The following is an 18358-nucleotide window of genomic DNA, read 5'->3' on the forward strand; positions in this document are numbered from 1 at the left end:
CAACCACACATGGTGAGCTATGTAAATACCGTTGCCACTGTACTTATGGTTCTTAGGTGCCACGGTTCTGTATGTAAGCTCTCATAGTATTATTCTACATGTTTTCAGAGCAGAGTTGAAGTACAGGATTTGCTTGTATGAAGAATGGAAGTTAATAACATAATGGCCAACAAGGAGAAAACAAAATATGTAACAGCCACGTTACTCGTAAAGGTAAGAAAAGCACAATTTTATTTTTTTTTTCCTTGTCCATTTATTAAGCTTTTTCTGACTGCTGCAATACATGGAGTAAAATCCAGTATGGCAGCCTCACTCAATTCCAAAACCTGATTAATCTCTAAAATAGGCCATGCTGTACAGAGATTAAGGAAAAGATTGCGAAAAAAAAAAAAAAGCCATTGTGACTGCATAATTAAAAAGCTATATAAAAATGAATGGACAGAAAGAGCTAAATTATGCTTATACAAGCAAACTTAATTCTGGCATTTCTTGATACTGGAGTATTTTACTTTCAAACACCTAATTTTCGTGTCAAAAGACATACAAGTACAACCTTATGATTTAATATATTAAATGTAGCCTTTGTATGTTATTAGATATAAATAAAGAAGATATCAAGAATGCCACACGAATAGAAACTAAGTCAATTTTGACAGTTAAAAAGCATTTTTAAAAAATGTATTCTTGGTCACATTCACATAGTACTGCAGGGACTACAGCAAAGCAATACTGGAGCTCAGACAGGCAGCAGTGAGAGGAGAGCTCTTGTATCTGGTCACACAAGTAGGGTTGCATGCAAGGAGAACCAAAAGTACTGGCACAAGGCTGGGACTATGTGCAGCAAAGGCTGCTTTGAACCCTGAACCCCAGCTAGTCCCTCTCATCCAGCTTCTGCCTTGACTTCCAGTAACCAACAGTAGTAGCATCTCTACACTCCCACACTTGTGATGGGACCAGTGCAACCTCAGCCGTGCATTTTCTGCAATCAAAAAATGTCTACTCATTTTTACACTAAACATAGGAGCTTGATAGTTCTTATTCCACTTGTATTCTGCTTGTGGGATCCTTAGACATCATTAGGGAAAGCTTTTAAATGCCTTGAAGCAGGAGTGCTGTTTCTTCATTACATAAGCATTTGCAGAACTCTGAGACCCCTACTGAAGGTCTTTATTGAGAGGTTGCAGGTGAATCCCATAGAAATAAGTGGGAGTTTGTCTAAAGAAGAAAGTAAAAAATGCTTAACTTTTGTTGGGTTTTGGGGACTTTTTTGTTGTTGTTGTTCTGAGACAGATGAATCTAGTTCTTTGTGTCCTTTTTGATATATTTAAACAAATTATTGAAATATTACATTTTTTCAGAATGCTTTCTATTATGTTTTCCTTTTTGTTTCACTAATGTACTTCGGATGTGCCTCATTCAAGACAAGAGGTTATGGTTTTTGTGTGCTACATTTGCTTAGCCACAGACTAAAATAAATACAACCACTCCTCAAACCTTAAAGCCCTACTTAGACTGAGTATGGCACTCTCCAGCAAGCAAAACAACACAGAGATTAATTAAATATTATTTAAGAGTAATACTGAAAAGTAAGCCTGAGAAGTGGATTTTCTAGGCATTCATTCACAGATACACATAACAGTCAAGGTTAAGACAAGTGATTGCACTTCCTCTTCATTACAAACCTTTTTTATAAAGCCATAAATATTCCACCTTGCTGTAAAAGAGTTTCAGCAGACAGCTGTGCCTCAAGGACAGAAAATACTTAGTGTGATGCCATTTTCCATAAGATATATATGTTTGTAATGGTCTATAATGCAAACAGATTTGCATAGCTGTTCACTAATAATCCTTGAGCCTCTTCAGTCTCTTCAGAGATGATTACTCCATTGTTCTAAAAATTTCTGTCTTTGCAGGCCTGTTTCAGTGTAATACTGAGAAGCTGTAAAAGTACCATGACCTCTGACCCACAACTAAAATAAAAAAGGATGAAGCTAGTAAGCCTTTTGTAATAAGGTACATTAACAGTTGAAATATGTCCTCTCCATTGTATCAGCAGGTGATGATGTAGAAATGGATGCACGTACATATAGAATAAAAGCTCTTCTCAAAACTTTTTTTTTAAAAAAAAGAGGCTTTCTTTTATTTTATTTAGGTGAAAGCTATAAATTATACATATAAAAATAAACTATACCCAGCGGAACTATTATTAGGCTGTAATTTTAACCTATCAATTCCTAAAGCCATGCTGTGCAGGATCTTCTCTCATGGTTTACAACCTCAGAGGCATCCCACTGGTACTTACCTAAAGGTTATTTTTTATTCTCTATTTAGAACTAGTTCAGACCCAGAGCTTTTTTGAAGGTTCTACGTGGCATTCCAAACACAAAAAAATACACAGGAGCATCATTACAGGTTTGAAGTTGCAGTTATTCCCAGATGAAAATAAAACTAATAAAGATGATTCAGTGCAAGACGTATGAATGTGACTGAGAGACTTAAAACTTAAAATGATCCATTTTGTAAGGTACCTACATCTGTAAAACAGTTTCAGCCTCTGAATGATCTAGAACAAGAGGATAAGTTTTATCCATCCAAACAGTTGGGTATCTTTCCATTAGACATATATTTCTAGGCCCTAGGCCTTGCAGATTTGATCATGTGGGGAAGTTTTGATGTACCATTTGCAGTTGAAAGGGACAGGAGAGTCATGTCCCATGTGTGAATTAGACCTTTTGTAGATAATGAGTGGATCTGTACCTATTTCTTAAATCTAAAAAGTTTTCTAGGAACTTTGCCTTTTCTCCCTCTCTTTACCAATACTGTTGGTCTGAAAAGAAGCTGAAGCAGAAGGAATGTACTCTACTGGGTATTTCAAGGCAGATCATACCACTGGAACAAATAATACTTTTAAAGACCAAATAAAAATTTTAACTGCATCCAAATATAAGCCTGAATCATACGGTTGGTTGGGAAACACTCTAGATGACACAGCCCTAGACTTAAGAAAAAAACAGTTCCAGGTTTAGATGCTGTTTCTGGCCCATCTTTATTCCAAATAGCACTTACTAGTGTTCTAAGCTGTTTTTACTAAAACACAGTGCTCAAACAGCTGCTTCTCCTTTCTCCCTTCCTTTCCACCCCCTTTCACTTCCTCAGACACAATAAGCATCCCAGCATTTACAACTTTAGGAATGTAGGTGGCTGAAATAAGCAGGTGGACTGGGTTGAGTATAATTGTACAACAGGTGCCAGGTTTGTTATATGCATTAGTTCACTTAGAAATACATAAAGCATTTTAACCAAATAAAAGACAATATATGCAAGTTCTTTTATTTACTATGTTTTTGACAAGCTTTTAATGAGATTGGGTCTGTCTGAAGGGATAAAACCCAGAAAGCATAACATTTTACCTGCAGAAAATTACTTTACACCCTCGGGAAATGAAATTCTGATCCTTTTGAAGTCAGCATCTTTTGAAGAAACAGAATACATGGGTATGAAATATCCCAGTCTCTTGTGGTTTTTGTACTTTGGGAGTGATTTGAGAGAAAACACAGGTAAGGAAGTATCTTTGCCTCATTTATTCTTCCCATAATTGCGTTTAACTTTCTGCATCATAACATATCAGTAACTCACAAAGGATCAGAGAATTACATCTGTAGTTTACAGTTGGGCTGAACTCCCTTTAATCAGGAATGGCAATTAAATATCTGAGTCAAGAAGAGAATGCGATTTCTTTCACACATGAGATTCTCCTTCATGGTCAGCGTGAGCATAACTCCACTTGGTCAGCAATATTTAGACTCAGTTGAAGCTTATTACTTTAACCAAATAATCCATTACCACAGCTACTCTTTTATCCCACAAATTTCTAGCCTTCTGGGAATGCCTTAGAAAGCAGGAGTTTTGTTTTGAGATGTTGGTTTGAGCCCACTACCAACTGCCACTTCATATGTTATCACTTACAGTGTCAATAAAACCCTGAAAACATGTCATTCTTAGAAAAATACATTTTTCCTGTGGACTATGACTGTGTATAAGTGTTCAGTCATAACATTCCTACCAGAAGCACAAAGTTAAAAAACACTGCTGTAGACAAATGGCAATGTATTCTGGCACCTCAGTTTTACATTTTAATTTAATGAAAGACATGTTGTTTTACAATTATTATGCTGTGGTATAAGACCCCTGAAAGGAATCCAGATAAGTAATAGCAAGCTAAATGGTACAAAAAATATTTGTTTGCCCTTGAGATGATGATCTTTTGTATTTGTGAAATCACTAATTAATGTCTCTCACAGCAGTGAAATTTGCATTGCAGAATTACTGAGGGAGCAAAAAGAGGTAATTTTCTTTTAAAACATATATACCATTATTGTTGCGGTCATGAGAAGGTATATGCTAATTACTGTCTAGATTAAAAGTTTCTAACATACCCAGAATACTCCAAATTTTCATCATACTACCTTCATTCTAATAACATTAAAAGGATGAGTAAAACAGAACAGAGCCTTTTGACTGGGCCATGTTAATAAAGTGCTGACGGCTTAAATGTATCCAATGGTAAATTACCTTTGAAAGGTCCCCAGCCTCCAAATAGAAGCAGATAACAAACACGTTCCAAGTAACCCAAAGGACCAGCCAGACAGCATACTGCAGGGAGGAAGAGAGAAACAGTGCATTAATTATTTCACTATCAACTGAGTTAAACTTAGCTCATTAGACCACTAGTTCAATCCAAGACAAAAACTACTGACTATAAATATGGTGCATATGAATAAAAATGTTACATATAAAAGAGAGCCAAGAATAAATTCTTCCCTTTCACAGACACGATCTAGAGTGACCTAGTGAGTATTCAGCCACACCAGAAAATACGCATCTGAGAAAACTGTTGATAGACCTGACATTTGTATTTGAGACTAATCTGGATCTAATATTATTGTTCAAATGGGGAATATTACAATATCAAGAGATGCATGTAATACCAATTATATGTGAGAAGTGCAGAGGTGTTTATTTAAGTATAACTTACTAAATAACAAAGTCTAATTGAAGTAGGCAGTGGATTCTGCAACACTTCAGATTTAATCTCAAGAAACAAAACCTATATATATATATAAGTGATTTTGCAGTATTTCTATAAAATATGGACAGATTTGGTCATGACCACTGCCTCTAGCAACATATTTTGAGACATTCCAAAGCATGGTTCATAATTATTCAACACCCTCAGGGGTAGACTGTATTTCAAACTGCCAGTTTCTTTGGGCTTGTTTTGTTTTGTTTTGCAGTGTATAGGAGAAGCACTCAGGCTTAAGAAATATCTGTTCATTGGTGGCTGCCCAACTTCTTATTCACATATCTGATGTGAGTAATGGAGTATATGTTTCTCTAATTTTGTCCACTACTTTGCTTCTTTTTTGTATTCATAAGACCTTATGTGCTAGGAATGGAAACTGTATTTCCCTGCTGTGATGCTGGAGGATCTTGTATAATAAAGTTTAACCTGTTGTTGCTACTCTTATCTAATGTTTGTGCTTGAGAACTTCCCTTGACAAATTATTCCATCATATAATAAATGTTAGGATCTACAAATGTTTTTCTAATGGTTGTTGCAGCTATCCTCTAGTTGTTCACAATCCAATTCTGCACGTTTACTGATTTCATTCCACAGACTCATGGCACTGCATATGTGTGAAATATGATGGAGACACGACACCATTCCCTACCTGTTATAGCTGAGGGCTATTTCCTCCTTCTATATCACCAACCCATTCCTCAAATATTTACAGACTCACTCTTCTTGTTTTGTTGTCTTTTCTCCAAACTGTACTGATTAGATTTTGTTAAATTACTTTTCCAAATCAGGAAACACTCTTTTCTGCAAACCTCTATTATATCACCTTCTGAATAAGCAGACAATATTTTAGACTGTATACTATCTATCCCTTATGAAAAATATGTGACAAACCATTGTTTGTCATGAATGACAATCTCATTCTCTAAGTTCAGTAACAACCTATGTAGGATTCCTCTTGCATTTCTCATGGAAGTGCTGTTTTGCATCAGATTGTCTATCATTCAACATGTCATTGTCTACTTAATCTTCTAGATACTGTGAAAATAATACAATTCTGTCCTTTCTCAGGAGTGAGACCATATCAAATATGCGTAAAATTTAGGCCTGTTCCAGTTTCTTATTTTAATAGATAACTAAATAATTGCTAACCAGGCTAGCTATGTAGAAAGACCATATACAGATTTAAAAAAATTATGATAAACATTGTTCTGATCTAATGGAAGCTAACACAGTTTTAAAGGTTCAAATTGCTTTACACAGAAGTAATTTTAGGTAATTTAAAGCATACAGATTACACATACTTTATAGAATAGCTCTTTCTGGTCCAAAGATCTGGTCACAGAGCATGGTTTTATTTAGGTCAGAAGGGACCCTCTGGAGGTTACCTGGTCCAATCTCTGCTCAAAGCATGACCAGCATAGATCAAGTTGTGCAGGCATTTCATAGAATCAATCATTGAATCATTAGGTTGGAACAGACCTCCAAGATCATCAAGTCCAACTGTCAACCTAATACCACCATGCTCACTAAACCACATATAGAAGCAAAACATCCACATGTTTTTTGAACACCTCCAGGGACAGTGACTCCACCACTTCCCCAGGCAGCCTGTTCAAATGTTTGACAACCCTTTTGGGGAAGAAATTTTTCCTAATGTCCAATCTAAATCTCCCCTGGCAAACCTGAGGCCATTTCCTCTTGTCCTATCGCTTGTTACTTGGGAGAAGAGACCGACCCCCATCTCACTACAACCTCCTTTCAGGCAGTTGTAGAGGGCGATAAGGTCTCTCCCCAGCCTCCTCTTCTCCAGACTAAACAGCCCCAGTTCCCTCAGACGCTCCTTGTAAGACGTGTTCTCCAGACCCTTCGCCAGCTTTGTTGTCCTTCTCTGGACACGCTCCAGCACCTTTTAATTTGCCCAGCTGAGGTCTAAATATCTCCAGGGATGAGGATTTCATGGCCTCTATAATGCACAACTACTCTTTGAGTGCAGGCTGTTCATAAAACGTTGGAACATAAGAACTTAATTCAGATGCATGATCTTAACGCACTTTTTAAAAATCATTTTCCTATAGCTTGCTTATGGTACATCTGGCTTCTCACGTAACATGGAGCATTATAAATACCAGAACAAGAAAAGGAAACATTAATTTAGATTCAATAACCTTAATTGGCATTTTTTTCTAACATTACAGCATTCTAACTTGCTAGTTTTTCCCAATTATTTTTATACTTCAATATTATATACAAGTATACATATACACTGATGGAGTTACTACAAGTATTCCTTCTGACACACAAAGGTAATTGGATTTCTTGTAGTGAAAATTCTAAATACTGCACTTAGATTGGTTTCCCGTCCAAAAAAGAGACTTAAGCAGTAGTATCCACGTGCAATGTCTGTTCCCTTGAAATAACTTCTGTGCTTCTGAACAATTTTAAGCAAACTGGACAAAAGACTAGAAGATTCAAAGACATTTTTTCACAAAAATTTCAGGAAAAGGGGAAGAGATACTCTATTAAGTCCTCATACAGAGAAAGATTTACAAGATTGTCTTTAATCAGTCAACTCAAAGGGGAAAAAAATGTGAGACAGAGCCACTGGAAACTAGGTTTCATGATGCTGGTTGTTCATGGCATAACTTGTCACATTGCATGTAAGCAACAGCTGATCCAAAAAAACACCCTGTGCACAGCACATCCAGCAGAACACTCTAAGGCACTTTGGAGCTGCTTGTCCCAGCAGAAAGCCTTATGCTTACATGAAGAAGTGAAACTTCCCTTTTCCTTCATCTAGTCTATCACCAAAAAAATGATAAATTTATCTGACCTTTAGATACACTTTCTTAACAAGCATCTGCTGTTATTGGACTACAGATAAGGTTTAAAAATGTCTTTCAAAAGTATGTTTGAAACTGCTTCCTTTTGAAATGTTACATTAAGTGTTTGCTGCCTGAATTCTATGGATAAACACAGAGTATAATTGTCTTGAAATACAAGGATGCTTCTGCTTCCCACTGCTTCTCTTATTTCAGATGCTTCAGATCTAGCATATCTCTTATCTCTGGATCACATGCAGTCATAAATGCTCCTTGTTGTGTATGTGCTTCAACATATTGTTGTGGAAATTCAGCTCTGAAGGTCTGTGACAATGAACAAATCCCTCTGGTACTCTCTATTATATGTATCTAATTAGAAACACATTTTATAAGAGTTCTTCAAAGGGCTATAGCTATGTTTTTTTTTCTCATATGTGGGAGTTCAAGACAGCTGCATTATCTAACAGAAGCCACCACAATGCTACAGCAGTCATGTATCGACAAGACAAGAACCTCGATGAACACACACTTGAGGAAACAGGAGATACTGACAGGAGGCATAGCAATGACAACATAACTTATTATTTTTACGGAAATCCACACTAGAAAGAGGTATAACTGGAAAGCTAAGACTGAAGATTTAAATGCTTAATATTTTGCAAAGTTGTAGCCAATCAGTAAAAGTTACTTTTTTTGGGTAAAATAAGTTATATAAATACAGATCTTATATGGTAGAATACATTTATCATTCTTCAAGTAAACATGAATTTATAACCCTCAACAAAGAATTATGACAATTACCTACCATATGATTTATTGATACTGCATAGTTACAGGTTTGAAAATTTTATATGAATAATCACAAATTAACGTAGGATGTCTTTTTTCTTGGGGAATGGGAAACTGAAATATTAAAATACTTGTAATAGTACTAAGAATCCATACAACCCTCTTCACACTTCTCTCAAAGTTGGCTAAGTTGCATTATTTCCATTTTACTAACAGGGAAACTGAAGGTCAAAGAAATTAGATGACTAGACTTATTCCACAGCCCAATAGAAAAATGATCACAAGGGCACAAGAACCAAAGGTCCAGGTAGACCACTGCTGCCTTTGATATAAACCTGGTCACCAGAACTCACATTCTTGTCACTTTGCCTGAAGGAGAAATATGTCACATACCTTTTGAGTATAAATAGTGACTAACTCTGATAGCTATGAGCATTTTCAATTTAAGCCTTTTTTTTTTTTTTTTTTTTTACACAGAACTTTACATGGCATTTCTCTTGCTCCCAAAGTCTTTTTTTGGATATGTGAGTCAACTACAACCACATTTGAATGAGGGATACAAGGGCTCCAGACCTGTAAGACATTACCTTGTACAATTCAAAGCAATTGAATTTTTGCTGTGATTAGTGATTTGCTAATTTTCTTTTTAGAAACGTACACAATTTTAGTCTCATGTTCTTGCAAATGCCCCAAGAGCCCTCCATGCTCTGTTTAGGAAAAAAAACCTAAAGCTTTTCTAAAACGTCAGTTTCTACATTTGCCATAGTAATTAAAAATATGATTGTTTATGCTATATGGGCAACAGTATAAGTTGTTCAAGGACTACCTGAGCCCAGCATGTCTGGAAAGAGCATCTCTTGCCAATAACATAGTAACAACTGTCTACATTTATCATTATCTTTCCTTCTTAAGTTATTTTCCCTTAATTTCCTCTGTCTATGAAGATACATCACTTAGAAATACAATTTTCAAAATTATATTTTCCCCATCAAATCTGATAACAAGTGGAATTCTGAATACTTGGCACCAAGATACTATCTAAATTTCCTGATAACATTCAGCTAATCTTCGAGGTCCCTATAGCTCTGCTTACCTTTGAAAAGCCCTTCTGAAACAGAAAAAACGATTTGGTGGAGTCAGCTGTTCCTGAACACCCAAGTCCATGGTTTAGTTTTCATAACCTTCTGTGGTGTTGCCTGTTCAAACTTCTTCCGCATCAAACATCAAAAGTTCTGCCTCTTGTTTCCACCTTCTTGGAACTAGTAAAAGACCTCACCTAGACTCCCCTGGGAGAAGTCCATTTGAAGTGACAACCACAGCAGTCTGGAGGGTGACTTAACGTGGCCACTTAGTAGGCACCCTTCTCTAATTTAATTTGCTCTTCAGATTCTGCTGTTTCCTTCCCATTCCCACTGCCTGAGGCTTTCCCCTGAGAGCTGATGAGGGTGTGGGCAGCAGAGCATGGTGGAGAGTCCAGCTCTAGAGGCCAGCAGGAGCTACACCTCACTGGGAAGCCTCCAGTGCAGAGCAGGATCAGAAACCACAGCCTGGCTCCAATGAGGAATCAGGAGCAAAATTCATGCCCAGGAGAGATTCAGTTATTGAACGTGTGAGGACCAGCCATTTTAAGCAGAACTGCTGCTCTCAGCACCCTGACACAAAGAGGAACCATGCTCTGCTTATAATGATCCAGATGAAAGGTTTCCTTGCCCAACAGTTATCTACAGGCCTCAACGGGAGAGAGCTCAGGGCCAAAACGAGTAGCCTTGACAACAAATAATAATGTTCCTGGCAGCAGAGGTCTTTGTGCAACCAGTTCAACTTCAATACATGTTCATTTACTTTCTTGAATGTATGGGGAAGCTCTTGCAGAATAACATAGTCCTCCAGATTTTTTTCATTGCTTGTTAGTTGTCACAGCATGCAGCTTGGACTAGTTCTGCTTCACTAAATTCTTCACATCGTTAGGCCTTAGATCTTTTCTTGCCTTTTTTTTTTTTTTTAATTTTTAATCAATCACAGCTATATTGTCAGAGCATTGTCCATCTTTGCGAGTTTCTGCTTCTAAGCGAATGTGAACTGCTTTCGTACAATCCATTTTTGAGTTGCTGGACTCTTCTGTCCCAAATTGCAATGATAGTCTAGTTTGTCTGCTTGTGTTTACTGGGGAAATTTTTAATCCTTTGGCATTGTGAGTCCTTGGCTCTTCAGCCTTTCATCAGTCACAGATGTATATATATTTTCTCCTTCCCTTTGTTCCCTCAGGTAAAAAAATCTCTGATATTTTACTTCCTTAACATTACACTTTAATAATTATCGTCCTCTACCAAAACTGTCTGAAAGCTGCTGAACTGTCAAGTGCAACAGAATCCGTCACTACCAAACAGAAGATTACTGTTGGATTGGTTTTCTACTCCTGACCAATCACTGCAAATATAGAGCAAGTGCTGCTTAAAATTTCTTCCCAGAGGCTTCTATGCACCCAGTGGCTATGTACAAACTTTCAAGCTCCTTGAGCTCAGTTATAAGCCCTGATTTTATATAGGAATGTATTAATTCTATTTTCCCCTTGATTTGTGTGGGAAGGATTCATAAGCATAAAAGGCAGGAAGAAAGCTGAGGCACACTCTGGTCAGGTCACAAATGGATGAAGGGACAGCCCAGAGCCCAGCATATTGCTATGATGTGCAGTCACCCCTCAGTCTACTCATAGCCATGGAGTCATAGCTTGGGTGGGACACACTGGTCTCCTTTTTTCTTTTGGCTTCTTTTGTTTTGCTTCCATTTTCTTGTGTGGCAAAATGATGTTGGGCCCAGAACACACAGCAGAGATTTACTTTTATTTTTTTCTGAAGACATAGCTCCAACTCCTTCTGCATAAGAGAAACTGAATTTCTACTGAGAACATTACTGATGGAGTAGTATCCATCTGCCCACATTTAGATGTCTGCAATGCAGATGTCTTCTGAGCAGTGTCTAGATTCCCATTACAGTCAATAGAGAGGAAAAGGCACTTCTAGGGCTTGGTTCATTTCTCAGCATCTGACACAGATCACTCCACCCTTGCTGTTTGGAAAGCTAAATTCCTCCAAGGCAAAATTCCCAATGTCACAGAGCCCATTAAAAATCTTGTACCAGTGACATCAAAAATAAGATAGTAACACTGCACTATGTAGATATGCACTCCCTTTGTTCCACATAAACAAAAAGAACAAAGCAATTTAAATGTCACCAGTGTAAAATATCCCCAAAGGACTGTTGAAGATCCATCTGCTGAGAACTATTGTCTCTTGTATCCTACACACACTGATGGTCCATTAATGCTTAAGCTTGAATGATTAATTTGTCCATTTTCTGTTTCTTGGATTCACAGCTTTTTAGGTTTTAGTGGAAAAGATTGGGAGAAGTGCTAACATGGCAGCTGCTTTTGGGTGCTGCATCATTTTTGTTTGTTTTTCAGCTTGTTTCAGTGTCCAACTGTACCATCTTAAAATATTACTCCAAACACTAAATGACAAACATCCATTCCAGGAACCCATGAACAACTCAGGAGACATATCAGCCCATTCATACAGCCTTCCTAAGAAAGATACACAACATTTTCTCAGTGTAGTTACTACTCTATTTTTAATAAATAATGGTTCCTTTTCAGATGATGCTACAAGGATGAATGGCTGAAATGTAAAAGTAAGCACTCAGAAATACAGAACTAAAATTTTAGCATTGTTCAGTCAATCTACTATGTTACACTAGGCTGTTACAAATCTCTCTAGATCTAGATTCTAGCTCTCCAAATTAAAGTATTCTGTAACTAAGGAGTTACTTTAAAAAACCCCAATATTCTGCTATTCTTCATACAATGAGGAGCAGAGAAATTTTCTTCTTGTCACCTCAAATTCTTTTCTGCTTAGGTTTTATTGAATTTTTTTTTTAGGTTTCTTCTGCATACATATGTTAAAGCTCATGACCTTTTTAACATACGCGCACCTTACGTACTAAAGAAAGTAAGGTAAGGCAGAAATTTTAACAGGACATATTTATTTTATCTTTTTGACTTAGTAATAGAGGTTTAATTGGTTTGGCTTCACTCGTCATTCAATTCCCGTATTTCTTTTGATCACATCTTTGTTGTGAAACATTTACCAGCAGGAAGTAACTTCAAATATCTGAATATTCAGTTTACTGCCACACAGTACATATCCACCCAGCTGCATACACAAACATATACATGCATATATTCACAGATGCATTGATATTTTCCTCTTATGTCACTTCCCTAGTTTTTTCAGCATTCTCTTATTTGTGGAAGAGACTATAAAGTCTCTCAAAACAGAAATTACTAATTGAATGCTGGGACAAAGGTTCAACTCGATGATCTTGAAGGTCTCTTCCAACCGAAACTGTTCTATGATTCTATGTTTCTATGATTCTATGAATGTAAGTAACAGGAAAATTACATACAGATGATTCTCACTTAAATAGAGCTCAAAACGCTTTCTTTATATCAGAGCTCTAGTAATATCTTTATTTTTCAAGACATAACTTGAGTGGGTCAGGCAACAGTGAACCTTAAAATAGTGCTGTTTTGATCCTCTTCTACCCATCTGCATCAATTCCAACATGAATCTACCAGGATCTACCTCAAGAGCCACTAGCACTAGAAATCAACACTATTCAAGATCTAAAAACTTGAAGTTATGGCTTTGAAATGGTATTGGTTTTCGAGCAGTTCTTATGAACTGTTAAATTCATATTATAGTTGGCACAGAAAAAAGAAAGGAAACAAAATGATGTGATTTTGGAGGTCATTTAGATCTTCAATGCAAAGACTAGAAGTATTTTGAAATAATTTTTTCTTTCAAAACCCTGCCTTCTAGACCATTCTTTAGACACTAAGCATTTCAAGCCTTGGATTCCCTCAGAGTTTGTACACAGTGATCCGTCTAGAAATTGCACTCACAAGAATATTCAAGCTGTCTTCTATGGGAATTTTTTATTAAATCTTAGGGGAAAACTGCAGGAATTGTTGATGTAAAATTTCACTGTAACTTGCAGCACCACAGAACATATAACCAATGAATTACCAATGAAAAAGAAACATGAGCAAGATCACTGGCTACTATAAACTGCTGTTGCTTTATCCAAGGCTTCATCTGAGAGTGACTCTTACTATGGAATGAACCCGCTGCAAAAAAATCCTCCACATTTAGCACAAAAGTGATAGGTGGAAGAACACTTTTATATGTACAAGTCTGCCTAAACTGTTAAGAAATATTTGGAAAAATGCTCAAGAATAGATTGTGTAATTGCTTCTCTGCAGAATATGTGAATAGCCTCTTAGCAAGACGTGGTGTTGCTCCCTCCCTGCCATTGCCCAGTCTGGGGACCACCACCCTGGCAAGAGGCTCTGCTGATGGACCCAGTACTTGAGAGCGGTCCAACAAGTCTCACTGACTGCCCAGTCCCTCTGCAGGGTTGCAGTGCTCCATGTGGACTCTGTGCTGTGCTCACCCTGCCATATGCTTGCATTTCACCCAGGGTAAAAAAGCCTTACCAGCTGAGGACCACTTCTCTAGGTCCTTTCAGCCTCAGGCAGCCTTAAGAGGAATGTACCTATTCTGCTGAGTGACCAGACCTGGGTGGGGACATTGTCTCTCCCTTCTGCTTGAACTGGACAATGTGCATGCAGGAAGGCAAGGTGTTTTTGTTCTTGCTGTAATCTGATGACAAGGACTTCTCACTGGAAAGGTGGGAAGCCACAATTTGCTTCAGACACCAGCATATTGGTAGAGCTATGCAAGTATCGACTGTTTCCTCGGTGTTTCTGGCCTTTTCAAAAACACCCAAAAAGAAAAATCTTGATTATAATTCAGTCATTGAACAGTTTATTTTAATGGTGTTTTAGCAGCTGTGCCCATTTAAATTCCCTATTAAAAATAAAAACAGGACACTCAGAATTCTTTCAGTGTTCATTTTTAACAGAATGCAAAAAATAAAATCAATAGATACTGTTGCTAGGAAGAGAACTCTACTGACATTTATCTAGATTCTTTTATTGATGCCTCAGTATTTGAGTGCCAACTGCAACTATTTATAAAGGGAATCCATCTCCCTCAGTGAATACATCAAAATTCTTCCTAAAACTAAGCCATTTACAATAAGGTCTTTTTGCTAAATTGAGAGCTTTCTATGCAGCTTCCCAGGTATTGTTTTCTTCCTTCGATTTTCTTTGACTTAACACCTTAACAGTCAAAGGCATGAAGAGCCTGACCATTGAGTTTACAGGGCTTTGAGTTTGGTCCTTGGTGTTCGTATTCCAAAGGAGATTTAAATGAAGCTAAAGATACGTTTGTCACAGGAAAAATAAGTGAGGACCATCAAGTGCTTTCTTACATCTCTCTGAACTGTCTTCTAAAGCACAAATTTTCAAAAATTTGTAAGGCCACTCCAAATTTTTGGAAAAAAATGGTAGGTGGCTAAGATACTAGGAGAGTTTGTGTTGCAGGGTTGAGGAACAGAGCACACAGACTCTCAAAGTCACTGGCTGGCAGCTCTGTTTTGGGAGGTTGGAGTCTGGTTTAAAATTACCAGTCAACTGCAAAGGTCACTTCCCATTCATTGGAGACAACATAGAGTAATTGGATCTGCAGAGTGTTCACCTTTAAAGGGACCGCAACTAGCACAGCTGTTTAGAGCCAACCGTACTATGGAGCCAGGCTGAATTTTGTTTAAGAGGCTAAGACAGCTGGAGTGGATGGAGCCAAATTCTAGAGTCACAAAAACTAGCTTCTTGAAACTGTAGGGTGAGCACAGGGTTAAATGCAACTTACTTGTTTAGGGGGTGCATACCTGTGAGATTGTCACTGCGCCCACATGACTGTGACTGACTCACTGATCCACAGGGAGGGGAAGAGAAAGAACACACTTCCCCTTCCTTTATTCCCTCCTGGTACATCTGATTAGCAAGACTGCCTGATTTGGCAAGATCAGTATGTTTCAATACAACATGGCTTTTTTTCAGTCTTTTTCAATCTTCAATGTATTCATTGAGATTAAAAAGAAATCTGAGGCTGTAACAATAAAATAAAAGTAGATACTCAAACCACTCTTTCTAAAAGAGTGTAAAATGCAAAATGGACTTCATTTTCTAATTTTGTTAGGGAAATTTAAGACTATGTGTGTCTAAAAAACACTCATTTCACACTGAAACCAGACTGCATATATTCAAAGGAAGTACTATTCCAAAAATATCCTCCTCATTTACCAATCAATCAATCAATATCTAACTTTACTCAAATCACCAGAACATTTTACACTTTGTTTGTTTATTGGATGAATTACGGCCTTCCTCAGGAAGGTTTATACCTGGCTCTGTGTGCATATTTGGCTCTATATTATTCAGGAAACAAAGGAAAATCTTGTCTTTCAGTATCTTAGGGAAACTGTCTTTTCCTTCACTTTCAACTTGCATGAAAAAACATTAGCTAAAAATATTGCTGCGATAGGTTCTTCCAGTTCTGAGAATTAAATCAGGTAATTTTGTAGTCCATCCCTCTTAATATATATAGACTGGCCAAATTCTACTTCCTTAAATGTGATACAATCAAAGAAGAGCATAATGTTCCTTATTCATGCATTTGAGTCTGTTTCATTCATGATGTAACCTCCAAATCCTTTTTTGGTAAAATTATGGTAATTGCATTACTCTGATTGCATCTGATTTTTCTTTGCTGAAACTACCTGTTGCTTCTCTCCACTGCACATCTCAAATAACCTAAATAACTCTCTTGCTCTACTCCCTCTGGAACTCCAGCTTGCATTTCAGTTTTGGGTGACAGCAGGCACCTGTTTTGGACTGGGAAAAGTTATCGTTACTATTTCCTTTACTGTGTACCTTCTTGTCTCAAGTACCTTCTAGATCAAGTATTCTCAAAAAGTTCTTTGTAATTTAAAAATAAAACAGGAGAGATTTTCAAACACCATCCATGACTAAGGCTGGCATTTCTGTAACTACAGATGCAAAAAACTCAGGACATTTAATCGTTAAGACATTGCTGACTGGGAAGCCTGCCACCAACATCCACACTTGATGCACATACATTGTCTTTTGGCTCTCTACAGCTATGCCCATCTGCTTCAGTGGCATGAAGCCCGCTTATCAGCTAGTTGGGCAGTTTCAGTACGCTGAGGTGCCAAGTAAAGGATTTACATGGATAGCCTGTATAATCCTGAAAGTGCCATTTCTTTTGTAGGAAGAAATGCTAGTGCTGAGATACTAATAGACTATGTCTTTGTGCATTTTTTTTTTTTTGCACTCACTGGAGATTGGTTTTGCCAAAACCATTTTTACATCTCTTTTACAAAGAAAGATAAGGTGCAGGTAGCCAAAGGGAAAGAAAGCAGTATGTACAGATAAGACACTGATGAACAAAGCCATTATGAGATAAAATTCAGAGAGCATGGCAGGTTAGGAGTATAGTTTAAGTATTGTGCACTACACATACCACTAATTCAAAAAATACATCCAAAAAAGATGTAAAAATACCACCTCACCTCATTTTACACATTTTGAAACAAGAAAAGCTTTGCAAATGCAGGAATTGGATCACACTAAGAGGAATTAAAACCATTCACAGAGAAGTGTAATGAACAGGGTTTTTGTTGTGGGTTTTTTGTTTTGGTTTGGTTTGGTTTTTTCAGTTTGTATCAGTAGTTTAGCCAATCTTTTAATTAAGAAACATATTATTTAAAAAAAAATTTTCCCCTCATTTCATGAGTCAGGATCACAAACTTCCATGGATACCATAACCGCATCAGAACTATAGAATAAAACTGGATCTACATATAAAAGTAAAAGAAGAAGTTGCAGCTATTTGGAATGTGAAACGTTAACCAGAAAGTAGTCCCTAGTAAAAACACCACATTATTTCTTCAGGCATAAAAAATGTCTGTCATTTTCACATTCTCAAGAGGAATTTAACGGAAAATGGTTCATGGAAATGCTACTTATTGCCTGTGATGAAACAAACAAACAAAAACATTGTACAAAGTACTGTCTACGAGGTGAAAGCAGCTAGTTAAAATAGTTCTGATAAGAAACAGTTACAACTTCAGAAGATATTTCCTACAACAAACTGGTGATTAATGAAACACCCAAAGGCTGGGGACATGTTGGGAAAGATTTAGGGAAAAAAAACATGTCTGGAGTATAGTGTTCTAGAGTTCTTGTAAATCCATCATTAAAATACGTGGACAGTGTAGAAAATCAAATTAAAATATAGCTACAGTTCCGTTTGGATGTATCATCTGAAAACAACCATTGTTCAGCATATATGTTATTTCAAGCTAAGACTAGACTACGTACTCTTTTTATAGCAGTTCTAACTCAGAAAATTGCAATCTAAGGAGATTATTCAACCTGTAAGTTAAACAAGTCTTTAAAAAATTCTTGAGAATTACATGACTTGCAAGGTACAAGATGCATATGAATTTGTCATATATCATTAGTACAATCAACTACAGAATAATTTCTGGTATAACAACATAAGGAGATATTGCAAATATAGTCAAGAAACCCAATGGTATGACTATATGGTCCAGAGGCTGCCTTAAAACGTAAGATTACACAACTTTGATTTGCTTTGAGAGGGGTGTTGGGCAACATGAT

At 37.0% G+C, this 18358-nt stretch overlaps 1 protein-coding gene across 1 annotated transcript in view; it reads right to left on the reverse strand.

Annotated features, from left to right (window-relative positions):
- NKAIN2 (sodium/potassium transporting ATPase interacting 2) overlaps positions 1-18358 on the reverse strand; it is a 315720-nt gene that overhangs the window by 257110 nt on the left and 40252 nt on the right. Inside the window, exon 3 of the mRNA XM_086460449.1 lies at positions 4573-4653. Coding sequence (XP_086316575.1) covers positions 4573-4653 — 81 coding nt within the window. The remainder of the gene's footprint in view (positions 1-4572; positions 4654-18358) is intronic.

This window comes from Leptosomus discolor, chromosome 2 (genome assembly GCF_034619465.1).
Source record: "Leptosomus discolor isolate bLepDis1 chromosome 2, bLepDis1.hap2, whole genome shotgun sequence".
In the NCBI taxonomy this organism is placed as follows: domain Eukaryota; kingdom Metazoa; phylum Chordata; class Aves; order Leptosomiformes; family Leptosomidae; genus Leptosomus; species Leptosomus discolor.